The following is a 27,581-nucleotide window of genomic DNA, read 5'->3' as shown; positions in this document are numbered from 1 at the left end:
GGGAGTGGCAGGAGGAGCTGTCCAGGCTTCAAACTGTTGGCATCTACTGGATGCATTTGGTACCTGGTTTCTTCCGCCTTACAACAGACATGTTGGTGAAGGGTGGGCTGAGGGTGTCAGGGCTAGAGGTGAGGGAGGGTTGTCCCCAGGCAAAGCACTTGCACTGCAGACCCTGAGTCCAGAGTTCACTTCCAGAAGGAAGTGGGGCCACACAGCTTGAGGAGCGGAGGGATGGGGCTGGAGCCAGCAATGGGGAGGGATGAGCCACTTACTCTCTGTCGCCAGGGGATAGAAATAGGACCACCCCTGGCATCAGAGGCTAACTGGGACTTCAAAAGGCCAAGACTAACAATGTAATCCCTATCAAAATACCAATGCTATTCTTCACAGACTTACTAGAAAAATCAGTCATAAACTTCATATGGAGAAACAAAAGACTCAGAATAGCCAAAGCATTTCTCAGTAATAAGAATCACAAGAGGAATCACAATTCTTGAACTCAAATTATACTATAGAGTTATAGTATAAAAACAGTATGGCAATGGCACAAAAACAGACACATGAACAATGGAACAGAATAGAAAACACAGAAACAAATCCACACACATATAGCCAATTGATTTTCGACAAAGGTACCAGATACATATGATGAAGAAATGGTGCCTTTTAACAAATGGTGTTGGAAAAATTGATTATCCATTTGTAGAAATATGGAACTAAACCCTTACCTCTCACCTTGCACAGGAATCAATTTGAGATGGATCAAAGACCTGGAAGTCAGACCAGAGACTATGAAGCTACTAGAGGAGGGCACTGGTTCAACACTCCAACATAAAGACACAGGTAGAAACTTTCTCAACAAGACCCCCAAAGCTCAGGGAATTAAAACAAGAATTAATAAGCGGGATGGCATTAAACTAAAAAGTTTTTGCACTTCAAAGAAAACCACCAAGAGTCTAAAGAGATCTTTGCCAGCTATTAGTCCCTCTGATAGAGGACTAATATTTATAATATACAAAGATTATCTAGAATATACAAAGAATTTACATTAAAAAACAAATAACCCACTCAAGAAATGGACATCTGAATTGAATAGACACTTCACAAAAGAAGAGATACAAATGGCCAGTAGATATATGAAAAATGTTCCACATCATTAGCAATCAGGGAGATGCAAATCAAAACTACACTGAGATTCCATCTAATCCTAAACAGAATGGCAATCATCAAGAGGTCAAAAAACAATAAATGCTGGAGAGGATGTGGGGAAATTGAAACTCTCCTACACTGTTGGTGGAATTGCAAACTAGTTCAGCCACTATGGAGATCAATAGAAAGATTCCTTAGAAAACTGGAAATGGAGCCACCATCTGATCTGGCTATACCACTTTCTGGATATCTTTCCAAAGGGGCTGAAATCAGAGAACTACAGTAATATATGCATGTCCATATTCATAGCAGCACAATTTACAATAGCACATTATGGAGCCAATTTAAGTGTCATCAACAGATGAATAGATTACAAAATAATGGGATATACACACCATGGAATTCTACCCAGCAATAAAGAAGAACAAAATTATATAATTTGCAAGAAAATGGAAGGATCCAGAGAACATTATGTTAAGTGAAATTAGCCAGTCACAGAAAGTGAAGGGTCATATGTTTTCCCTATATGTGCAAGCTAGGGAGTAACTGGGATACAAGAGGGACTCCAGATAAAGGAAGAGAAACCTCAGTGAAGCCAGGGAGGAGGTCTAAGGGAAGTGGAGAGGGAAGACAGGTTCATTAATAGAAATACTACCATCGACTATGTGTACATATGTGAAAATACCAATGTCAATCCTAGTACTCTGTATTGGGAAGGGGGAAATGGGGAGGTAAGGAGGGGGAACCAAGCTCTGTGTGCATGTAAGTCATTGTCAACATTATTTACATTATGATATGGTACTATAATATACCAATATAAGCATAATAATTTAAAAAGATTTTTTAAAAAAGCCAAGACTGAGCTGGGCATGGTGGCACATGCTTGTAATCCTAGTACTTGGGAAGCTAAGACAGGAGTATTGCAGGTTGAATCACAGCCTTGGCAATTTAGTGAAGCTCTCAGAAACCTAGTGAGACCCTGTTTTCAGATAAGAAATAAAGTCAGTCTGGGAGGTACAGCTTGGAGGTAGAATGCCTCTAGGTTCAGTTCCTAATACTACAAAAAAAATTTTAAATATAAAAAGCCAAGAATGGCTGGGCGTGGTAGCGCACGCTTGAAATCCCCATGCTTGGGAGGCGGAGATAGGAGGATCGCGCAGGTTCGATGCCAGCCGTTCTGGTTTAAGAGACCCTGTTTCCAAAAATAAAATAGGTCTGAGAGTGTAGCCCGGAGGTAGAAGGGCTTCCAGGAACCCCAGTACCACCAAAAAAAAAAAAAAAAAAGCCAAGAATGTCTGCAAGTGAATCCCCAAAGTTGATATACATGCAGAACCCTCCCCTTCTCTTCCATGCCCAAGAACTTTCAGGAGCAGCAGCCAGGCAGATCGGCCTAGGGCCCTGGGCTCCTGGCCCTGTGCTCTCTCACTGCCCCAAACTGCTGATGCCTTGGGGATAGGATGGGGTGGGGTTTAGGAGCCTATAGTAAGGGCTACCAGCTGGGGAGAGAGCACCCTTGAAATGTAGGCTCCTAACAGCTTAGCTGCCTCAGCAGGGAGCAGGGGGCAGGTGGAGTCCTGGCAGTGTCTGGGGGCTGGAGCTGAGAGAAAGGAAGACAGCTGCAGACAGGCTACCTTCCCTTCTGTGGAAGGCTAGAGCTCAGTCTGCTCCTCAGCGCCATGCTCGCAGGCCCTCACATATTGAATGTGGAGTCACCTGAAGCCTCTAAAATGATGGGTTGGTGCAGGCAACTCCGAATTCTTGCCCACTACTCCCACTGCTGGGCATGCAGGGCATCTCTACTTTATCTCCATTTGACTCTCTGGAGACCACATTCCAAGGCTCAACCACAACCTAGACCCATCCTGAGTAGAGCACCTGCCATGGGGGACTGAGGCTGGTGGGTTCTCCAAAGCCTTTCTCCTTTGTCATACCCGCAACTGGTACCCTCCCTTCCATGCCTAGCAAGGCACCCCCACCTCATCCCCACCTGCTCCTTTCCAGCTTACTCACCCAGTGCAGGGGCCCAATGCAGACCTTGGCAGCCATGAGGGCCACAGTGGGGTCCGAGGGCCGCAGCTTCAGGCACTCCCGCAGCAGCGATACGGCATAGGCTGACTACAGGAGCAAGAGCAGAGAACACCATCATCAGCCAGGCTGGGTCTCCAGACTAGGGGGCCTCCGACCTGTGGTAGGAGTCCCCCAAACAACCAGTCCTTGCTCTGCACCTTCTTGCTCCTAAGAGACAATAAGGGGGCCCAGTACAGGCATCTGGGTGGTACCAGCAGGCAAGTCCCTCCATGGGTCTCAGTTTGCTCATCTGGCGGGTGGAGGTCATGACCTTCACCCTTAGGTGACTTGACAACTGCTAACATGACAATAGATGAAAACATACCAAAAGGAATTCAAATTTGGAAAAGGTCTCTAAACAGGCAATTGGTGACAGGGCTGGTGGCAGGGTTGGGGGACACACACAAAGGTTGGCAGGGAACAAGGGGAGGACCTTCTGTCTATGAAAAACTACAAAGCCATGAAAACCTCTAGACAAGAATCTGGGGGTCCCAAACTTCCCTCCACTCCCCAGAATAGCCATGTGCAGAGGGAGGGCCCAGAGGAGAGCAGGGCTCAGGCAGAATATTACCAAAAGCAGTAAGAGCAACAGCTTAATCTCCAGATCTTACTATGTGCCAGGCACTGTTCTAAGTCAGGGGTCAGCAAGAGACAGCCCTCCAGGCCAAGTCTGGTCCTTGGCCTATTTTTAGAAATAAAATTTTATTGGAATTCAGTCCTGCCTATTCATTTATATTTTGTAGCTATTTGCATGAGACAATGGCAGAGTACAATAGTTGTGACAGATTGGCCTGCAAAGTAAAAACTGTTTATTACCTGACCCTTTGCAGAAAGTAAGCCATTTAATTTTCACAACATTCTGATGAAGTAGATACAATGGTTCTACAGACCAAGTGAAATGCAGAGAAGTTACGCAACTTGTTGAGAGCCACGCAGCCTGTAAGTGGCTCAGCTGGGTCTGCCCACAGCCTGGCTCCAAGGGCTTAACCACGTCCACATGTGGCCTCTGTGGGGACTAGCACAGAATGTTATTGGTGACAACTACAGGCCAGCAGAAGGCCTATTTCCCTGCTTTCTCCCTCTCACCCTCCACCCTCAGGACTGGACCTTCTGACTAGGTCTAACACTTTCTAGGAAACTCACAGTTAACCTCTGAGTGTGCTCACCCCTGAGGTTTGTGGCTAACAGTTAGGCAGGTGCATGTATATGTAGCCAGGCCAATTTCCATGGACTGGGCCCTACTGTATGCTGAGTTCCCTACTGTTATTTCCAAGTGATTCTGGGGGTGCCACTTAGGGAAAGGGGACTTTGGTAGGCTCACCTGCCCAAAGCAGGGCATGAGTGACTAGCAGATGCACAACTGGGACCCAAGTGATCTGACCTCTCGCTATGGTTTAGATAGGGTTTGAGTGTGTCCCCCAAGAATTTGTGTGCTTGGTCTTAGGGTGGTGGAGCCTAGTGGGAGTTGCCCACTAGGTGTGCTGCCCTCAGAAGGAATGGATGTAGTTTTTGTGGAATTTTGGTCAGTTCTTGAGAGAGTTGTTACAAAAAGAGCAAGGCTGGTCCCTCTGGCTTCTTGCCTTACCATGTGATTTCTCCCACTCCTGCCAGTGATGACATATGCCACGAGATCCTTACCAGAGCTGAGCAGATGCCAGCACCATGTCCCTGAGTTCCAAAACCAGGAGCTAAACAAACCTCTTTTCTTTACAAATTTCCCAACCTCACGTTATTTCATTATAGTATCAGAAAACACTCAGACTTATGAGGCCACTTGCCTCACTTGTCTTCCCAGTACTGGGCTAGGGGTTGTGGTGTCACAGTGGAAAGGGGAATGAGGCCATGGCTCAGAAAGGCTGGGAAGAGAAAAGAAATGCCATCCTCTCCCTATTGCTCTTTCAGAAAACAAGAGTGTAGACGGCTAAGCACAAGAGGGTGCCTGGAAATGACCAGCTCCAGCAGACTGGGAGATAGCACATGGAGTCCAGTGTAGGCTGCTGTAGAGAAGGCTGTGTAAGGGGTCCCACCTCCCCTGGAGACCCCCTCCTGAGGATGCTACTGCAAGCCTCTTCAAGCTCCTCCAAGCACAAGCCCCCGCTAGCCACAGGCTGTTCCTCAACCTCTTCTCTTGGTTGCTGACCTTTGGACCCTTGAAATAGAGGATTCTATAACCCTGACCCTTCACATTCCACCCCATCCAACACAGACCAGAAACCGCGGCTATTTAAGGAGCCATCTGAGGACTCAGCCCTCAGAGCAGCCGGCTCTCTCTTTTTTTCTGTCTTGCTGGTTACCTAGCAACACAGCCAATGCAATTGCCGCATGGAGACCAAGAGAAGGAACGACCTAATCATGCCACAGAGCTCATCTGTTTTTCCTGCAGGTTGAAATGCCAGGTATATTTATATCTGCTCAGTCTAATTTTTGTAAGGTATAGAACCTGGATTCCCATTTGGGGCTCTTGGCAAAGGCAAGCTGGGGCCACTCCTCTGAGGAGTGGGACAGTTAGACTGACTGGTTTGGTATACAGGATTCCCCAAAGGGGTAAAGAATACCTTCCAGAAAAATCACCTGCTACACTCAGTGCACGGGAGGATGTAGCCCAAGGTCTCCATTCAGTGACCCCAACTTCCTGCCTATCAGTTTCTTCCTGTGCCACCTTGCTGGTTTCTGAAGAAGCCAGATTAGAAACCAGGTCTCAGATACTGGGAGGGCTGTCCAGGCTGTGTCTGAACCTTTCTGTGCCCAACTGCTTCTTTATAAGGCAGAAGACCTCTGACCTCCCAGGTGGTCATGACACTTTGTTCTGAACTTGAGGGACCTCCAGGAACCTGGAAATTAAAGCTAACTTCCACACTCAGTGCATTTTTCTGAGGAGGTACCCCCAGGTTCCTTGGCTCCTGAAAGGGGCAAAGCACTGCCCTGGCCTGGGGCCTCTCCTAGTCCATGCTATTGTAATGTTAGAGGTGTTTTCTGTTTCCCAGAGGCAGAAGGTGCTCCATGACACTGCAAACTCTCTTCCCAGGTGCACCAAGCCTTTCCATCCTCTTCCCCTTCCCTACCTGTCCCTATTTGCCCAGGCAGAGACAGGTGTCCCTCAGTGGTAGAACACTTGCCTAGCTTGCATGAGGCCCTGGGTTCCATGCCCAGCACCTCAAAACAAAAATAAAACAAAACATAAAAACCCTACTACCCCCAGGCAGGCTCATGCCTTCAAGACCTCCAGGTCCTCAGGAGGTCTCATTTTCTAATCTCGCAGGTCCAGGGCCTCCTCTTGTGTGTGTTCTGTATTCTTCCTGAGCCTTAACAAGACCCAAAGATCATGCTGTGACTCTGAGAGGTGGGGTGATGGGGTGGGTGGGCTGGAAGGACTAATGTCCAGAGGATGGCTTAGAAAACTCCCCACCAATCCTGGACTGTGCTCTCCAACCTCTCCCCACCTGCCAGACTGTGGTTCCTGATCTTTCCCCTTCCTGCCGGGCCCTGGCCGGCCTCACCAGCAAGGCCCAGAGCTAGCTGGCACCTCTCCACTTGTGGAGGCGGTGCTGGCATGCTGGCGGGGCCCTCCTCTGAGACGGCTGTGAGGCTAAAAATGGACTGTGACACAGATGGGCCAGGGGCGAGGGATTCCCTCAGCCCCGTGAGAAGGCTCTGGATATCTACATCTCTTGGAACCATCTGCAAGCTCATGCCACCTTATTTCCTATATTCATAGCACCCTCAGCCCCAGCTCCGGAAAGGTTTTCCTTTCATGTCACTGCTTAAAATAGAGGCTTATATAAGCATGATTCTGATCTGAGGAAAAATCAGGAGAGTGGGTACCAGGGCTGGTGGATGCAGAGCGGGTGCTCTGGGGGTCCTCCCCTTCCCCACTAGGCAGCCCGGGTCATCCTCATTTCTCCCTCCAAACTTCCTCATGGAGCCGCCACTCCACTCACCCACCTACCCCTGGTCCTCGGCATGTTGCCAGTCCACAGGCAGGTCCTTCCTGATGTCTCACTTGATGGGCAGGAACTGTGTTCCCTCATCTGGAGCCACATCCCACACCTGTCCCATGCGGTGGTACCCACCAACCCACCAGCAAAAGTGCCTGGATGCCCCTGTGTATGAACCATGCTCAGAGAAAAGCACCCAGATTCACACCAGCACGCAGGTATACTTGTAACTTGCACATGGCTGTGGGATTTGCTCAAGGTGCCTGGCCTGCCCCACCTACTCTCCTAGAAATTCAAACAAGCTGGTGAGTAACAGTTCTAGACCATCCCCCAAACCTGGGCACCTAGCTGCAGAGAAGCCCCTTGCCCTCTACCTTGGGGACCAGAGAAGAGCAGAGTCCCCAGAGAGTCCCCAGCACCTCTAGGCCTTACCTTCCCACAAGCCACCATGGAGAGGGCCACTTGGTACCAAAGGTGAAATTCTCCAAACGCAAACTTCATGGCTCGCTCCAGGCACTGGGGAGGGGAAGACAGTCAACATTTCCCCGTTAAGAGTCCTCTCATCCCAGCCATCCCATCTCCTTCTAGTGCAACCTCTACCCAAATCACTGCCCTTGGGGGGCTGCAGGTAGCCTGCACCTGGTTCCTTTTAGAAACCCAGGGTTACTCCAGTCCACCTCTGGCATGCTACGTGGCACTTCATGAGTATCTCAACTGCTCTGGTCCTCAGTTCCCACCTCCATAACATGTGAATGATGTCACGGGGCCATGGCAAGAAGCAAATGAAATGAGATTTGTGAAAGTACCTTCAAACAAAAAGAGCAGCTATTTTTATTGCCCATGGAAGAATTCTCAGTCTTTCACATGTATGAACTAATGTATTCCTCTCAATAACCCTGAGGTGGCTGTACCTCATTTCACAGATGAGGAAGCTATGGCTGATATGACTTGTCAAGGTCACAGGGCCAGAAGAAGGCAGTGTAGCCTGGCAGGGGTCAACTGGTGGCCTCGTCAGATTTCTTTTCTGCACCACCTGGTTCCCAGGGGATGGGGTGGATGGTGTGGCCTTGTACCTCAGACAGCATGGCGTACTGCCCCCTCCTGCCCAGCGTGATGCTCAGGAGGTCATAGATGGTTGCGGCGTTCTGCAAGCTCACCGTCCGGTCCTCCGCCTGCTCAGGTGCCCGGCTCAGTACCACGTCCCGAGTTGCCTGCAGGAGGAAAGTGGTTTGGGAAAGACTGAGGACAGAAGATAAGCAGGTACCTATACCACTGGGCCCCCACTTCACTGGACCAAACGCTGTAACCTTTTTGCAATAACCCCAGGCCGGGCAGGTGGCTACACTCACAGAAACAGCCTTTCCCATCCTCAGAAAGAGAAAACCCATCACAGGCCAGGGTGAGAAGAGGGAGCCCCCTAGGGCTCAAGGTCCTGGTATTCAATCTGATTCTGCCAAGAATAGTGTCACAACCATAAAGCCTTCATCTAGAGGCATTGCTGATTGCTGACATTTGGTAACTTCGCTTTGCTTCTCTCTAATACATACTAATAGTTCTTACTGTCTTTGGTAATAGTTTGCTTTCTCCTTTCAGGATCCAGTCCTGGACCATGGTTTGCATTCAGCTGCCATGTCCACTAGTCTCCTTTCACCTGTTAAGAGTCCTTCTGCCTCTATTTTCTGACTGGCATTAATGAAGAATATGGTCCCGCTATCTTCTTGAATGCTCCTGTGTGTGTGCAATTCTTTACACAGTAAGAGCTGCGGACACTATGGGCAGCCACCTGGGTCAGGTAGGGGGCTCTGCTGCTTGATTTACAGGAGGGAAGCCTGGGCTGTGCCCCCCGTACCATCTCTTCTCCCCACACCAAGCCCTTTCTGTCATCCCAGTGTCTGACACCCACCCTAACCTTGGCTCCTCTCTGCCCCTCCCTGAGCCAGCTTTACCCACACCCAAGCTCTGTTGCTGGCACCCTGCATCCAGAGTTGCCAGATGGCTGCTCAAGATAGGGGAGGGAAGATGTGCATCATGCCTCTGCGATTCTGCGCCATTCAGAGGGAGTTCCTTGTCACCAGGCCCGAAACACTCGTCAAGGATGGGGGCCCTCTTCTGAGGCCTGTGGCATGCAGCCTCAACCCCTGCCTGCTCCACACCCCAGGGAGAAGAGGGTGGAGAGTAGGCGGCTGACCTGTTGCAGCAGTTGTGGGATCTCTAATCAGCAACAAAGCAGAAACCAGGCGGGGATTTTCTGGGTCTGAAATGATGCCCCGCCCCACCCCACCCCACCCCATATACTACAACACACACACACACACACACACACACACACACACACACACACACACACAGCTGAGTTTGAGCTGAGGCAAAGCTGAATTCTAGCCAGATCTCTCTTGCTGGCTACTTCCAGTACCGTTCTCTCTGCAGGCCTCTCCCCTCTGCCAAAGGGGTGACTGTTCAGCATCACTCTCCCTCTGTCTGAACCTCCTCTGCTTCTCCACACAGGCCCTCAATAGCAAGGACTCCTCTTCCTGACAGAATGAACAGGAGCTGCTAACCCTGAAAACCAGGCCTCCCTCATCAGATCCATATGACCCTTCCAGTCCTGCCTCCCTCTGCATGGGGGCTGACCTACCTTCTGACAGACAGGGTAAGATAGAAACCCCCAGGCTTGATGACTCTGGGCTGAACTGTACCCCCTTGAGGCCTGGGAGTCAACATACCTCCAAGCCCAGAGAAAGTAGTTCACCCCTGGGGGCATTCCAAGTAGGGAGGGAGACTAGTGATCAGAGGTCCTCACAGCTTCCCCTTCAGCCACAACCAGTGAGTACTGTGTACTGCCCACTCCCCCAGAAACATGGCCAGGTGCAGGAAAGGATGCCTAGGAAGGGGAACCTGGATGCCAGAAAATCCCCAGAAAGGCAGAGCATTGAGCCAGTCAGGACAACAGGAGCTGGTCAGGGGCTCCAAAGGGTTACAGGATACAGAATAAAGGGGAGTGCCAACAAACCCCAACCCTCCCAGAGAAACCCACCTACACAGCCACCAACAGGGAGAGGGAAGAAATCCTGAGAAGCTTGGCAAGAGCTATGCAACAATACACCTGCCCACTCCACTTCCAGCAGCTCCCAGCTCTGGGTGCCCAAGGTGGAGCCCAGGAGGTGCCCTCTGTCAGGCAGCATCCAGAAGGGCTGGGAAAGGAGGAGAGGACAGAGATGTCCTGCCCTCAGCAGGACACAGGGAGGAGGCACAGGATGCACACACTGGGTAGGACCTGATCTAGAATTTTGATGGGGATGGGAGAGGGTGGGGCCAGGCAGTCTGCAGAGGTGGCTTTCCTTCTCTTCTATTTTGCAGTACTAGGGATTAAACCCAGGGCCTGATACAAGCTAGGCAAGCACTGCCACTGAGCCAAAACCCCCAATCCTTTTTATTTATTTAATTAATTTATTTATTGGTACTGGGGATGGAACCCAGGGGCATTCTACCTTCAAGCTACACCCCCAGCCTTATTTTTTATTCTTTATTTGAAACAGGGTCTCACTGAGTTGCAAAGGGTCTCACTAAGTAGTAGCTGAGGCTGTCTTTGAATCACTTTCCTCCTGTCTCAGCCTCCCAAATGATGGGATTACAAGCGTGTGCCACCACGCCCGGCTCCCTTTTTATTTTTATTTGGGCATAGGGGGTCTCACTAAGTTGCCAAGGCTGACCTTAAGCTTGTGGTCCTTCTGTCTCAGCCTGGGACTGCAGGCATACACAATCTGAGGTGGGAGCAGGGAGCTTGGCAGACAAATTGCCAGGGTCTGCGTACCCACCCCTGCAGGTCAGCCATCCTCAGGGGATGGTGAACAGCGAGCTGTCACCATTGCCTTTGAGATAAAGTTTAAACTCCTTTCTTTTTTGCAGTACTGGGGATGGAACCCACAGGCATTCTACCTCCAAACTATACTCTCAGCCCTATTTCTAAAAATTCTTTATTGTGAAACAGGCCTCACTGAATTGCAAAGGGCCTCACTAAGTAGTAGCTGAGGCTGTCCTCGAACTGTGATGCTCCTGTCTCAGCCTCCCGAATGCTGGAATTACAAGCGTGCACCTCCACACCTGGCTTAAAATCCTTTATATGGCCGTCTACCTGTCAGGCTTCTCCTTAGCCACAGGAACTCCCTGCTGCTTCCGGTTATCACCAAGGTCCTAATCTGATCATGCTGCAGTTCCTTCTATCAACCTGGACACTTCTGGTCCTCACAACCCAACCCAGCTGGCATCCTGCCTGAGCTGAAGCTTCTCAAAGGGGAGCCCTGGCCAGGCCCCGCCCCTCCTTGCTGGCACACACTGAGCCCTGAGCACCCCTGCCTGGCTCATCAGTTCTTGTGACAAGGCCATGTCATCTCTAGACGGAGCTCCTAGCACAGCCTCCCACAGAGAACTGCGCTAATACACCTTAATAAAGCGAGTGCCACCCCAGATAGAAAGATTCTGGGCTGGTGTGGAAATTGTTCCTATCTACCCTAGGCCTAGGCATTAAGAGAACAGGCTGCTCAGGTGATGTGTGGAGGGGTGGATTTTCAGAACTGGCCATTAATTAGGTCAGAGTAGAAACAAAAGCAAGGACTGCAGCAGGGCAAGTCCGCCCTGGGACACTGATGAGAGGGAAGGCGTGTTCTTGGGAGCCTTCAGATCTTATGCAAACTGGCACCCGTGCCAGGAGGGAAGCTGTGTCCTCAGAGGACAGCCAGAAATGAAAGTCTGCCTTGTGGTTACCATGGTTTTGGGGCAGGGCTGCCTCGAAAAGCTCTGGGGGTTGGTGGTTGCTGGGCAGTGTCTGGTTTATGTAACCATGGTAACAGGAAGTCACGTGGGCTAGTAGGTGAACCACAAAGGAGAAGAAATTTGTGTCCAGCCCAGTGGCCAGAGCAAGACTCAGAGGTCAGGGCTTCAGACCTGTAGGGACTGGCTGGCAGTCCCTCCCCACCAGCATGCCTAGTGGTCCCACTCAGGCCACAGTGCCTGGAGCTGGCAGCAGGCTGCCCAGAACTAGTGCCAGCTACATTCTTTTCCTTCCACCAGGTACAGGGCCTCAGATTCCGAGTTTCATTAGGAAACTCTCCAGATCAAATGCTGTAACATGTGAATACTCTTGGCACCCTTAAACCAATACACAGTTACTAAGCCGCCTTCTCGCCATCCTCCTCCTCGCTGTTCTTGGGATAACAGCAGAACATTCAAGTCTTGGGTTTCTCCCTGCCTCCCCTGCCAGCACTCACTGCCATGACCCCATACCCAGCCCTAGGCTTCCCGACCCGCTGTTCTTGCTTAATTCATACATCTTGTTTAATCCCAGGCAGGACTCAGGCAGTCATCCCCACTCCGAGCCTTTGTCCCTCTGGCAGTTCTCCCAGGGCAGCCTCTACTGAAGAGCTTTCACCCCAAGCTTCTGGATGAAACAACGCTCCCCCACACCCCAGCATCCAACAGCTCAGTAGTACCAGAAACACACACTTCTGCTCTTTGGACAAGTACCTGTGAGGCACATATGGGAATCTCCATGTCCTCAGGCAGGCTGTCCCTAGGTGTATGTCATCATTACCCTCTTAGAAACTGAATTCTCAGGCCCATCATCATATCTGGGTTCATGGTAATTTCATGAAAGGGGCAGTGATGAAACCAAGGATCCCCCACTTCAGATGAGGACACCGCATCCCTCAGGGTGAATGACTGCACAGGGTGATGGGGAGCTGAGGCCCAACCTCCAACGGCCAGTCCAGGACCCACAGCTTTGCTTATGTCCTAGCTGCCCCCTAGCTCCTTCTGACTTCACAAGGTGCAGGCTGGTTCCCACCATTTTCACCACTGCCCTATTTCTCCTCTCTATCCCTGAACTCAGATAGGGTCAAGTCTAAGGGAAGGAAAGGAGAGATATTTCTAAATGGCATCTTCTCATTTCCACAGCAACCTTCCCACATACTATCATTCTATTTTAGAGATGAAAAGACTAAGTGAGGCCCAGGGAGATCAAGTAAGCTGACCAATGCGTATAGACAGGCCTTTGGACCTATCCGGATGTACTGTGGTAGAGACTCAGACATTCTAACTTCACCCTGGCTCCTTCCTTACCTCTAGGTAAGTGTCCAATAGCCTCAACCATGCTTAAGAAAGAACAAAAGTAAAACACAGGCCAGGCTTCCCCCATCAGGACTGGGTTGCTGCTTCTCTATAGAGAGCGTGCTTGTAGGGCAACACATTCACAGTCCTGCTCAGTCAGCCATGTTCTCAGAGAAAGCTCTCCACTGGCCAAGGAGTGAGCCTCAGGACCTGCTGTTGACACCCCCAACATCAGGATAGGAGCCTCCCAGCAGCATCTGTGTCCTGTGCCTCCTCCTCCCTGGACGACGTTGTCATGTTCTGCTCTTCCTGTTGTCCCCCACCGCAGACATAATTATCACCAGCTTTGGAGTTGCCAGTCAACAGAACCAAGAATTAACATGCTCTGATGTATTCCATCAACTCAGCAAACTGGGCCAGGCCCACGCCAGCCCCTGTGCTACTGCCGCAAGGGGCTCCTGCAGCAGAAATCACAGTTCTTCCTGGCAGCCAGGAGGCTCTCCCACCGCTCGTGAACCCAGGTTCTGAGCATGGGAGTCTCCAGCAGCCCAGGGCCATGTGTTAGAGAGAACCAGGTGCCAAAAGCTGGGACAATCTCTTCTGCTGAGTCTCAAGGAGAACCAAATCCAAGAAGATTTTTTTCTGGAGAAAGGAGAAGGAGATGAAAAAACTCACAAACTGAATGGTATCCTCAGTCTCCCAACCAACTTGGAACCTAAACATTTTCAAAAATGACTAAGTCAGAATCAAGTATGTTCCAGATCAAAAACACACAGCAAATAATCAAAATGCACCAGGTATCTTTGTGTTCATTTTCTTACTTAATCTCCTCAAACTCCTGCAAGAGAGGCCTAGCTCCATTTTATAGATGACATCACTGAGGCTCAGGTGAGTAAAAACACTCAGGCTGCCCAGGATGTGAGATCCGATATCCAGATGCCTAGCACTGGGTGCGGCACAATGCTGGTCTGTTACCCGGGAGATCCAGTCCCCATCCACTCCACCCTCATTCTCCACCAGGCCTCTGTGCCCACGCCAGTAGTAACTTCCTCCCCAAGGATTCAGTTTGCTTTAGCACATATTTTTATGCCCTGGATCAGTATTGTGGAAAAGTTTAAGATTCCCCTATCTCATTTGTTCTCCTCAATTGTCTGAGAAAATCACTAGTTTGATATCCAGTTCTTTTTTTTTTTTGGGGGGGGGTCTGGGAATGGGACCCAGAGGCATTTGACCTCTGAGCTATACCCCCTGGCCTAGTTTCTATTCTTTATTTTGAAACAGGGTCTCACTAAGTTGTGGAGGGCCTAAGTAGCTGAGGCTGTCCACGAACCACAATCTTTCAGTCTCAGCCTCCTGAGTGCTGGGATCACAAGCGTGCGCCATACACCCAGCACTATACAGTTCTTTTAAAAAACAGAATTTGGAGTCAGGTGTGGTGGCGCATGCTTGTAATCCCAGCATTTGAGAGGCTGAGACAGGAGGATCAGTTTGCGGACATCCTCAGCTACTTAGTGAGGCCCTCCACAACTTAATGAGACCCTGTTTCAAAATAAAGAATAAAAAATAGGGCTGGGGAGTAGTTTGGAGGTAGAGTGCCCCTGGGTTTCATTTCCAGTGCTGAAAAAAACACAAAACAAAGCCAGGCGTGGTGGCGCACGCTTGTAATCCCAGCATATGGGAGGCTGAGGCCGGAGGATCGCGGTTCGCGGACAGCCTCAGCTAGTTAGTGAGGCTCTCCATAACTCAGTGAGACTCTGTTTCAAAATAAAGAATAAAAATTTGGGCAGGGGGTGTAGCTTGGAGGTCAAATGCCTCTGGGTTCCATTCCTAGACCCGAAAAAACACACACACACACACAAAACAAAACAGAATTTGGCCAGGCATAGTGGCACATATCTGTAATCCCAGCTACTTGAGAGGCTAAGGCAGGAGGATAACAAGTCTGAGACCAGTTTCAGCAAGTCAGCAAGACCCTGTCTCAATAAAATAACATATAAAAAGGGCTGGAGGTGTAGGTCAATGGGAAAGCGCCTGCCTGCCATGTATAAGACCCTGTGTTCAAGCCTTAGTAGCAAAAGCAAAAACAACAACAAAAAAAACCCCTAGAATTTTCATTTGTTCAACGTATGGATATTTCCTTCTGATGTGGAGACCAGATTTCCTCTGGGTCTGAGCACTCAATGTATAAGGTGAGCATGTAGTGGAGATCATAAGGACTATGAAGTGTCTACAGTGCTGAGCATGGTCCAGCAGGCTGCAGTTCCTCAGACAAGAGTAAATGGGTGTGTGGGGGGTGGACAGATGGATAGATGGATAAATTGATGGTGGGTAGGTAGATGGTGGATGCATAGATGAATGGGTAGGTATATGGATGGATAAAGAAAGGATCTTAAAATACTGTTTTGGCCCCAAAGACTCAAAACTAAGTCTAAAAGTCCAAAATGCTAATCTTATTGAACCACTAATTACTCCTATCTTTTGAATTTCTGTGAAAGCACTTGTCATTTCTATTTACTTCTTGAAAAAAAGAAAAAAAGGGCTAGCCAGGCATGTTGGCGCACACTTGTAATCCCAACATTTGGGAGGCTGAGACAGGAGGATTGTGGTTTGAGGCCAGCCTCAGCTACTTAGTGAGGCTCTTTGCAACTCAGTGAGACCCTGTTTCAAAATAAAGAATAAAAACAATAGGGCTGGGGGTGTAGCTCGAAGGTAGAATGCTCCTGGGTTCTATCCCTACTGCTGCAAAGAAGAAGAATGAGAAGGAGAAGGAGAAGGGGAAGGGGAAGGAGAAGGAGAAGGAGGAGAAGGGGAAAGAGAAGGAGAAAGAGGAGAAGGAGGAGGAGGAGGAGAAGGAGGAGGAGGAGGAGGAGGAGGAGGAGGAGGAGGAGGGGAGGAGGAGAGGAGGGGAGGAGGAGGAGGAACAGAGGAGGGGAGGAGGAGAGGAGGGGAGGAGGAGGAGGAACAGAGGAGGGGAGGAGGAGGAAGAGAAGGAGGAGGAGGAGGAGGAGGAGGAGGAGGAGAGGAGGGGAGGAGGAGGAGGAGGAGGAGGAGGAGAGGGCTTTCTCACTTATTCTGATTATACATTCAGTGCAAAACAAAACCCATAACTGAGGTACCAGACCCACACCCAGACACAATGCAGCTACTCCTCTGAGTTCCAAACCACAGAACAAGGGGCTGCTATGCTTAGAAAGCCTGTAAACACCCTCTCCTGGAGCAGCTGCTTTGGACACCCTGGAGGTGGGAGGTGATGCTGATTATGGACTGGCTCTGCGAGAACAGTAAGGAACACTGCAGCGTAAGGAATTCTGGAGGCATTAGAACAGACTCACATTGCAGCCAAGGCTGGCAGCTACTGTTCTAGAGGTTTTCCCCCAAGTGCAGCCAGCATCAAAGAGAGATAAGAAAAATCCCACAGGCCAGAATGAGGGTTCATGTAGTGTTGGAGGTCAGCTAAGGGGAGAGGTTGGCATATTGGAGCCCACACCTAGTTTTCTGGCTCATCAAGAATGTGACTGGAGGGAAGAATGATGTAAAACAAAGGCAGGAGGGAGGCAGGACTGGTCTCTCTGAGAAGCCACTCTGCGCCACAGAGTCCAGATTTGGAATGAATGAAAGGCTTCTGTAGACAGGAGTCTAAAGCTGTGTCTGCTACCAGTGCTCCTCCCTAAATCCCTAAGTTTCCAAATGTCTGACCGACTGAGAGTGGCCAAAAGAAAAGTAGCCGACTCTGCAGAAGTGCCTCCTCCCAACTACTGAAAACTGTCTGCACAGCCCCTCTGTCCTACACCCTGCAGGAATTTCCCAGGAGAGTATCCGGTCAGCGGGGAGCTTAGAACCGGCCAGCCAGCCATGCTCCCTGTTGTAAAAATGGAAAGAGCTGCCTGGAACATTCACCTGGCTCCACATGTGGGCCATGTTTTAGTAACAAAGCCATGCTTCACTTTGAGATGTATAGCAGCTTAAGGTTTTACAGGGAATAATCTTAAGGGAGAATCATCTGAACTCTGGCCCAGGACCCTGATTAAGCAGAGGCCACTGAAAATGGCTTCAGGGCGGGGACTGGGCGGGGGCAGAGTTCAGCTTCAATCCTTGCCATGGAGAAGGCAATAGCTATTCTCACACTGACACTGGCATGTCTCTGTTTCCAAAGCCCTCCCTAAGACTTGATGCATTTGATCCTCCAAATTACCTCTGTGGCCCTGTTGTAGATAAGAAAACCAAGGATCAGAGCAGGTAGCAAGGGAGAGAATTAAGACTGAAATCTAGGAATGTTGGCTTGGGTTTGGCATCCTGTGTTTTTAGAAGCTATTTGTAAAGATGGATGTGGATCTTTTTTGTGTGTGAAGTGCTGAGGACTGAACTCAGGACCTTGAACATATTCTCCAGTACTCTACCACTACCACTGAACTATATTCCCAGACCTGGATTTGGCCTGAATCATGACCACAAGGTTTATTAATATGTAACCTGGACGAAGATGTGTACCTGTTCTGGCCCTCACTATTCTCATCTGTAACACAGGAATACAATGGTATTAAATTGAACTATATGAAAGAGATCCTTTTGTAAGTCATCAACAAGGGGAAATTGACAATTCATACAGTTCAGCATATTGCTTACCTATGTGAGGCAGCCAGCTTGCTCCCTGTCTTCACCTTTTACCATCCACCTGTGAATTACACCATAACCCTCCACATATGAAAGTGACAGTAATGACCTTTATTTCTAGAGGCAGGTGATTCCAGTGTTCTCATCTGAGGGTGTGATTACTAGCAGGCAGAGCTGGCAGGAGGGATGGGTCTGTATTGTGATTCCATAACTACAGCTGTGCTACCGACTAGGCCTCCCTCCCTAAGCAAACATGTATCAAGCATACCCTTTAGGACAATGCCTGGCCAGCACCCTGACATAGGGACTCCTAGATTCCACCAGAGTTCCCTAAATATGCCCCAGCGTTGCCCACCCCAGATGTCAAAGCAACATTCATTCCTACTGGGTGGTGTAGCTTGTAATCCCAGTACTTAGAAGGCTGAGACAGGAAGACTACAGGTTATAGGACAGCTTGAGAAAGTAGTGAGACTCTTATCAACCTAGCAAGATCTTATTTCAAAATAAAAATAAAATAGAACTGGGAGTATAGCTCAGAGGGAGAATGCCCCTGGGTTCAATTCACAATACCAAAAGCAAACCAACAAAAAACAAACATTCATTCATTTCTGATTATTCAGGGCTCTGGCTTCTGAGTCTTGGCTTCTTGACTTTGGTCACAACTCTCAGAAGCATCACCCTGGAAAACCTATTTCTCAATCTGGTGGTGCTGACTCACCAGCTCTGATGGACTCTCAGTTGGAAGACTTGGACTGAGCTGTGGACACACACCAACTTGGCTTTCCTACTCCTCTCTCATATCTGCCTAGTATATCCTTCATCTCACCACCTCCTAGACCATCAAACACACTACATTCTCCTTTGTAGACTTCAAAGCACTCTGGCACTAGGAAAACACTGTCTGGTACCCTGGCCATCATGTGGGTGTGCCCCCATTCACATTCACCCATATTTTCCTCACCACCTTGCTCAGGCATGGGAAATGGATCTTGTGAAAGTCTACACAGACTTTCATGCATGCTTTACCCAACACCTTTATCATGCCTCTGCTTTGCCTTTCCATAGCACACACACGGGTGCCTGAGATATGGGAATTATTAACTCATTGCCATCTCCCTCATTAGAATGTAAGTCCACGGAGACAGGGACTTTGTTTTGTTTGCTGTGGCCACTCTGGCCAGGCACAAGGGTAAAGATTTGTTGCATGGATATATGAACTACATCCACAAGGAGGAAAATGAAGCTCAAAGAGATTGAGTGAGTTGGCCCTCAGTTAAAGAGGGCAGAGTTAGAACCTGATTCCAGGCCTCCTGCCTCCAAAGTGCAGGCTCCTCCTGCTCCCCGCCTGCAGCTCTGTGCCGGTGCCAGCATCCAGCCCAGAGAAGCTCCACACAGATCCTTGACATGTACTCATCATCTTTTACAATTGCACAGGAGGGGATGTGCACCCAGTCCCTACCCCAACACAACCTATACAGCCAACCCCAAGCCTAAAAAGCTAGACTTTATGGGGGAGCAGGGACAAGAAGCTCCCTCTTTAGTGGCATCCAGAGAAAGAGAACTTGGCCTTGTGCCTACGCTCTACAAAACCCTCTATCATCAGATGCCACTAGAGACTCCAGGACTTACCATGGACTCACTGATGAGGAGCAGCAGGAGGGCCTCCTCGATGTTATCCTTTGGGCAGTAGAGGCTGAAAGACACAAACAGCCCCACTCCAGTCCAGCCCACACCATGGCACCTCTGGCCCTTCTGTCTCCAAGTCAAACCAGCCAGGTAAGGTGACCCTCTCTTGCATAATTCACAAGTGCTGGATACCACAGGCAGCTCTTTCACGTGCCCCAGAGGTGTATATCTGAAAGACTATAGGTGCTCCAGGGGAAGAAATGCCCTCCAGGCCCCAGCACTGCCTGAAGCAGTTGAACAAAGAGAAGAAAAAGGACAAAAGAAGCTCTAGGGGTTGGCTGCAGACTGCACCTTCAACCACTGACACAAATAAGAAAGGGGTGCCACAGCCAGGGGCGGTGATGCAAGACTAATTCCAGTATTTGAGAGGCTGAGATAGCAGGATTGCAGGTTCGAGATCAGCCTCAGCAACTTAATGAGACTGCTTCAAAATAAAGTTTAAAAAGGGCTGGAAGTAGAATGCCCTGGGTTCCATCTTTAGTAGAAAGAAAGAAAGAAAGAAAGAAAGAAAGAAAGAAAGAAAGAAAGAAAGAAAGAAAGAGAAAGAAAGGGAAATGAGGAAAGAAAGAAAAGGAAAGGAGGTATGTCAGTATGTTAGGCATGACTATCAGGAAGGCAGGTGGCCATCAAAGAATGTATGTGGCTTCTGGGTGCCTTACAGGATTCTCCCCCAACCCAACCCCAGATCTACCTTCCCGAGTCTTTGAAGAGTTCTGTGGCACCACACAGTGGGGAGGCTGGGAGTGTGAAGGTTGCAGTGGGGCCGCCAGTGGGGAACAGACCCAGGCACTAGTATGCCCAGCAGGGCAGGTGGCACTCACTTTTCTCCTTCATAGAGGTGAGGTTTCCGCAGGGCCTGTGTGAGGAAGGAATTCTCCTCCTTGCTCATGAACTCTGGCAGAGGATGGGACAGGGGGCTCCAGTAGCACTCCTCACTCAGAGAGTGCAGCAAGACGCCTGCCAGGTGCTTGGCCGCCACCTGGCAGAGAGGGAAGAACTCAGACCTGGGCACAGGTCGATGGCTGTGCCCACTGTCCAGCCAGTCTCCCAGTGCACAGTGCGCTTTGGCCAGTCCCTCAAGCACTGAGGCTTCCCCTCTTCCACTGGCCTCAGGGGCTCTGCTTCCTCATTTTTTGTCTCTCCTCTCCTAGATTTCCTTTTCTTCCTAACTCCAGGAAGCCCATCACAGCCCTGAGTACCTTGCAGAAACTTACAGTGTGGAGAAGGACAGGAGGCCATAGATACGGGCAGCCTTCTCTACGAGGTGCCTGGTAGAAATCTGAGAGATTATAGACAATTCTAGCACTGGGAAATAGCTTATGCCTATAATTTAGATGAACTAAGACCTAAGAAGGCAGGCCTGAATTGGTGTAAGAAAGCAAACAATAATATTTATTAGGATTATAAACAAATTCCTAAGAATTAGCAATACTGCCTTGCTAAGGCAGTGATAGGCCTTGCTAAGGATGGAAGGAATGACATTAGGTTTTACTTGTGACCTAATGCTAGGGGCTGTCTACAGTGCTGTGGTGAGAAGCACCTGAGAGTGCTTCCCAGGATTCATGGGACCAGTGCTGAGGCTGACTATAATGTCTGCTGCAAACAGGGGAGGGTAGGTGCATACACATGACACACTGCCATCCCTGGTTCAGCGGCTGCCTGCTAGGATTTCTGTTGTCTCCCACCCAAACTGACCCCCCAGTAAACCAGCCGCAGCCAGCAGCCATATTACCACTTTGAAGTTCTGTGTCGCCTTGGTCTCCACAGTCCGCAGAACCTCCCGGAGCTCCCTCATGCCCTTCACGATGTTCCTGGAAGGAGGGCAGCACAGAAACAAGGTCGTCACCAGCCTCCCCTTGACAAAAACACCCTCATCGAACCTGCAGACCCAAGATGAAGCCTGCCAGCTGGAGTTTTCTTTGAATACCTTTGATTATTGAAATTAAAGGCCCAGACATCAATAAAGAAAGAGGAAGGAGGATCCTTCTCTCCCCAAACCTCAGCAACTCAGGCTTCCTGCTCATCACCAAAAGAGTACTGAGACAGAGTACCACAAACTTGGTGTCATCTTAGCCCAAGTGCTGTGGGCTGTGTGGGACTTTCTGACTCGAGTCAGCTTCAGTTCTGTACCTCATGCTACAATCCATCCTCACTGTTCAGTCCCTACCATCAGGTCCCAGCTGCCCTGCCCCAGGCACGATGACCATGCCAGCCAGGACCACTCTCTCTGGCCAGCCCTCTGTGCCATGACATAATAATTTTCAGGGTTGTATCAGTGTGACCCATACTGAAAAATGCTTCTCACATGGCCACCCAGTGTTCACACATGCTTTCCTTAAGTAAAAACAAAGTTTCTTGGCACAATCCCTGTCTCCACTATGTGCAGTCAACTCTGATATTTTCTATTTTACTTTTCCCTCTATTCTTCTTTTTAAAAATGCTAGCCTTGACCCACTAAATTCATCTTGCAATCCACTAACAGGGTTGTATCCTATACTTTTAAACACCACTCACCTCTCCCTGGAGTGTCTGACAAGCAGAGGATCTGGACCCTCCCCAGGGCAGTCCCATTGTGGTCCCCAGAGCTAAGAGAGACTAGCCTAGGCCTTCAGCACAGTTTCCCGGGACTGTCAGGCTGTCCTGCACCTCTCTGCCATCTTAGGTCCCACCACTCAAGCAAGTCCTTTCTGATCGACAGTTCCCAGTGTCCAGTGCTAGCGCTGGCTTCCCCACTGCCTTCAGCAGCCTTTCCCTCATCATCCTTCAAAAACCAGCCCCAGTATCACCTCAAGGCCATTCTGCGTGGGAGGTCTGACGCTGGCACCCTATGGCCTCCCGAGGGTGAGGCCTGTGAAGTTCAGTCATCAAGCCCATCTGCACAGTGTGGAGGGCAGCCCTGCAGTCCTGCTCGTCCACTCGGGCCAGGGAGGGAGGCTCGAGTGCACCACGAGAGAAAGCAGAGGCTGCCATGTCAGTAAATATAGAAAAGGAAAGAGGATAAGTGACCAACCAAGTTGGCAGCCAGGAAAGCCAAATGACACCTCCCAATGTGCAGATGAGTCCTTTGCCTTCAGGGATGCTCCGGCTTGCTAAGTGAGGTTAGTCAGTCACAAAAAATAAGAAATCAGATGCTTTCCCTAATATGTGAGAGTTAGGGAGAAATGGGTCATAGGAGGAACTCTAGATGAAAAAGGAAATCCTATAGAGGAGCAAACAAGGCAACCTAGAGGAGAAAGGAGAAGGGAAGAGGAAAATCTCTAAAACACACAATGTACTTAAAACATATCAAAGTCAACCACTAAGCCAAGCAAGGGAAGGAGAGATGGGGAGGGAATGGGGTGGGAATTGGGTAGAGGTTAAATCGGTGATGTGTACATGTATGTACAAACATGTTTTTTACCCCAATATGATGTATGAATATAATGCACCAATAAAAAATTTTAAAAAAAGAAAGCTAAAACTGTGCAAACTACCAACATTTTAAATGCATATCCTGTTTTTAGGGCTGACAATAAGGACAAAGACCTTTGAGGTAGGGTCAGAGTCATGGCCTTCTCTAGCCTGCCCAGTGCTCCAAAGAACCAAGAATATTAAGCAGGAGATAAAACGTTAGGCTCCTTAGAGACAAGTTCAAGTCCAGGTACCGCTACTAATGGCCAGGTAGCCCTGGGAAATGGGCTTCTCATTTGTATCTTGAAGATCATATTACTGATGTTTTAACTTTTATTGGTTTGCATGGAAGCTCAGGAGCTAATGCCGGGACAGGAAGGGGAAAACAGAATTGCTTGTGGGGTTCTTAGGTTTGTGTCCATCTGTCTCCTACCAACCCTGGGACCACAGGATAATGCCCAGGATTCTTTGGGAGATGAACCAAGCCAGGGACAGATTTGGGGTCCCCACAAGCCTGAGGAGGAAGATCCTGCTGCAGGGGCTATTCAGCCCCACTGAGGGCTCTGCCTCAAAAAATAACCAGAGATGGACAACAAGCTACAGGTCAGAATCAGAGGAGGGGACAGCCCAGGTCAGCTGAGGGGCCAGGTCAGCACCAGCTATGACCAGGGGAGAGAATAAAGAGGTGGACTGCATGAGCTCTCAGAAGAGAGAAAAACGGCTGCTCATTGGGAACTCGGGCCATAAGAGAGCTCCACCTGGCACCTGGGCCCAAAAGCCAGAGGCCAAAGTGGGCTGTTCCTGGGGCTCCCCGGGGCCCTGTGGTCCAGAGGAGGCTAGCAGCTCCCTGGACCTTGGGTGATTTTCCACTCTGTGGGCTACCTGCCAGTCTACACCCTGGCAGCCTGGCCCAAGCTGCTCCAGGAGGCTAGAGCCAAGAGTGATTACAGCCTCTTCTTCCCACTCCATTGCAAGGACCATCCTCCCGGCCACTGCTGGACAAACTCACCCGTTAGCCTTTACATCAGCATCACTCCTGGATCTGCAGATTGGTGTTATCTGGGGACTGGGGAGGAATGCTGACTCCCATCCCGGTACACATGCACAGGAAAGGAGCCAGCATTGCATCTTAACAAGATCCTGGGTCCCAAATGCCATGTCTCATTCTTAAATCTACAAGGGTTTTGGCATCTAAATAAGCGCCCAGGAATGCAAAGCAAATCATCACCCTCAGGCAAGTTTTGAGTAAATCTCAACTTTTGTTGAATACCCTTAAAGAGAAAAAACAAAAACCAAACACAAAACACACACACACACACACACACACACACACACACACACACACAGGTTCCAGTGGTCAGGGTTGCACAGGGGAGATCTGGGATCCTAGGTGATAACTGCCCTGTTCTGTAATGTTGGGAATGACCTGTACCCAGCTTACCCCTCTGAGACACAAGAAATGGGATTTCTTAAGCCCCCTAGATGGCCACCAGCCTGAGCAAACCCGGCCCGGGCCAAGAGCTGTCTGCGCCAGGTGGAGCTGGGGCTTTTCCCAGCCGTTTCTGGCCACCACGTGAGAGGCCAGCTTGAAAGATCCCTTTGTTCTCATCTCTCCCGCTGACCTTTGTGAGCCAAGCTGCCCACTTTTAACAATATCCAAATAGGGCCTCAAACAAATCCTGGCTCAGATATAGGCTGCATGGGGAGAAGCCAGGAAGCCGTTTATTCCAACTAAAGTGCTGCCTGGTAGTCAGGAAAGGGAGGGCGGTTGATAATGATGGATCAAGATTACGGCTACTCTCAAGGAGGCCTCCAGATGGGACACACAGGGGGTGGCAAGCCCCTCCAGTCCCCTTGCCAGCAGCAGGCAGCGCTGCACATTTTCAAAGTCCTTCACCTTGCTCATTCTTCAGTATCTGATAAGGGGTTGAGGCCAGCAGGCTACATTCTCCCAGCATGGCGCAATGCATGGCACACAGAAGGCCCTCAGGAAATCATCACCAAATAAATTTTAAGTCCCCTTTGTCCAACAAGGAAAGTAAAACCTGACAGTTGCTTCCTTTCGCAGCTGTCACTTGCCAATGCATTGCTATCACAGGCCTGAAGGGCTCAGAGTTTACCTCCTTTTAACCCTGAGATCCCTAAGAAAGACAACACTTCTTTCCACCTGACACACGTAAACTTTCCTCTCTTAAGCCATTTGAACTCCAGAACTCCTGAGACTTAATCTACTAAGTCTTTACAAAGTGCCCACTGCATACCAGGTGCCTGGTCATCAGCCCTCTTTGCAACAGGCAATCAGTAAATATTTATGAAATATACTAAGAGAGCCAGGCGTGCTGGCACACACTTTTAATCCCAGTACTTGGGAAGCTGGGACAGAAGATCACAGGTTCTTGGCCAGCCCTAGCAACTTAATAAGGCCTTTCACATCTTAGTGAGACCATGTTTCAATAAGTAAAATAGGGCTGGGGGTGTAGCTAAGAGGTAGAATGTCCCTGGATTCCATCTCTAGTAACACACACACACACACACACACACACACACGCACACACACACACGCACGCACATGCACACGCACACACACACACACAATAAAAGACAGAAAGAATGAATGTAAGGATCCCATAGTCTATTAAATTAGCCATGTTCCTGACTAAGAGATTATTAGTATTTTGTATACAGTGGGTACTTGATGAATTTTTGTTTACAGGAGTTGGTTTGATTTGAAAGAGAAACTACATGGAACTGACTGCTGAAAGGAACCTAAGCAGATACTAGTGCCTTCAACCCCAAGAAGAGCACAGGAAATCGTCATAGCCCAACATCTGGAGGGTTGAATCAGGAGACAAGGCCAGATGAGGATCAGACGGTTATCAAGCTATTCACTCTGCCACAGATGGAAGTCATCCTTTCAAACACGACAACTGTCCTCTTCAGCTCCAGTCCCAGAATAAGGCTGTGCTTGGAGGCCTAAGGAGGCCCAGGGCTGAGGATACCCAGGCCCTTCTTTTCCAGTGGAATGGGGGAAGTGGTTATGCTTGAGGAGGTGGGTGCAAATAACTGTTAAGACTGTTAAGAGAGAGGCTGGAATGAGCCTGAGAGGTCTCCCAGCAGCCCACCACACAGAACAAGGAAACTCAGCACAGGCTGCACTGGGGTCACTGGACCCCCCTGAAGACAATCTGTCTCTTGCTTCCTGCATACACAGGTGGCTGCTGAGAACAAGACGAAGATGCTGCTGATGGACGCACCCTCACAGGGGCACCAAGGAGCAGGTCAGGTTTCCTAGGAGGCTTCTGTGCTTTCCCACTCAGCACCCAGGTGGCAAACACATAACCACCACCACCACCACCACCACCACCACCACCACCACCACCACCACCACCACCACCACAGAAAGGGAGCCTGCCTTCCCAGGACTGAGCAACCAGCCCTGGGAAACTCACACATTTGCTCCCTTCTCTGAGAGATTTGGTTTGGGTACAGTAAGCACACATTGCTTTAGTAACTTAAAAAAAAATATTTTTTTTCTTCTTTTTTTAAAGAACAAGCATAAAACACACAATCCATCTGGTTCAATGCACATGGCCCAAGCTCACCTCGACCCTGAACAAAGAATGGGTTTTGCCTGGGGGGAAAAAAGGGCCCCTTGCAAAGGAGCAGAGTGAGCTTAGGGCCTAGGACTCAGTCCTTGTGAGGTCAGAGCCACTAACAGAAAGAGCCAGCTTACCCGGCATCACTATCTACCCTGCTCCCCCGTGTCACCGGCTCCCTGCTGCCCCATCCTCAGAGCTTCTTCATGCAGGAGAGCCAAGCTCCTTTAGGAGGCCTCACCCCACCCCCACCACACACAGGCAGGACTCTGGGTCCAGCAGCCATTGCTCCCTACTGGACGGTAGGAAAGGGCCCCCTCCTGGCCATCTAGTTCCAGCTGAACTGCTTAGAGAGAGGTTCCAACCAGAGTCTACGGCTACCCTCTAGTGGCAATGGAGGGAAGTGAAAGTGCCCAGGCTTCTCAACCCCCACCCATTGCACAGTGGGCCTCCCACTGCTATACTGTCCTTTCAGGCCAGTACTTTGAGATTTAGTACAAATAGGAACCCTGCCATCACCCACACAGCAAGGGGCAGGAGGTGCAGGAGGGGGTGTTAACTGCTGGATCCAGAGTAAGGGCCCTGGAAAAAGTGAATATCCCTGAGAGGAAAAAGGAGTGAGCAATGTGACAGCAGCCTCAGACTAAGCCAGCACAAATGAGCCTCAGGCTCCCTGAAGCTTGGAGGAAGAGGGAAGCTGTGTGGGTCTAGCCGACACCACCCACTGTGCACAATGGACAAGACCGCATTCTTCAGATGAGGTCAACTCTTCATGGCAGAGGATGAAGCTGGACGCTGGGGCAGACACTGCTGTGGCCAGCTGGCCCCACCCTATCCTCGGCAGAGGCTTCTCCCTGCCCCCAGAGGCTGGGCCCATCCATCCCTGATGCGTGCAGGAATGCGCTAAGGCCCCTAGGAAGCTCCTTTGGCTCTGAGCAGCACCTCAGCCCAGGTCCACCCTCAGGGTAAGCTGTCTCCTCGGTGGGGTGCTCCCTTTCCAGCCAGCATGGACACCTCCTGCCTTTTCTTCCCCTGCACTGAGTGC

At 49.8% G+C, this 27,581-nt stretch overlaps 1 protein-coding gene across 1 annotated transcript in view; it reads right to left on the bottom strand.

Annotated features, from left to right (window-relative positions):
* TTC7A (tetratricopeptide repeat domain 7A) overlaps positions 1–27,581 on the bottom strand; it is a gene marked incomplete at both ends in the record, with an annotated part of 122,271 nt that overhangs the window by 50,224 nt on the left and 44,466 nt on the right. The window contains 6 exon segments of the mRNA XM_080711870.1: positions 3,160–3,264; positions 7,584–7,667; positions 8,225–8,362; positions 19,494–19,557; positions 20,372–20,529; positions 21,283–21,361. Coding sequence (XP_080567996.1) covers positions 3,160–3,264; positions 7,584–7,667; positions 8,225–8,362; positions 19,494–19,557; positions 20,372–20,529; positions 21,283–21,361 — 628 coding nt within the window.

Source organism: Muscardinus avellanarius, assembly GCF_963383645.1.
Source record: "Muscardinus avellanarius genome assembly, chromosome: 15".
Classification (NCBI taxonomy): domain Eukaryota; kingdom Metazoa; phylum Chordata; class Mammalia; order Rodentia; family Gliridae; genus Muscardinus; species Muscardinus avellanarius.
The sequence above is the reverse complement of the archived record's forward strand: the minus strand, read 5'-3'. Positions and strand labels throughout refer to the sequence as shown.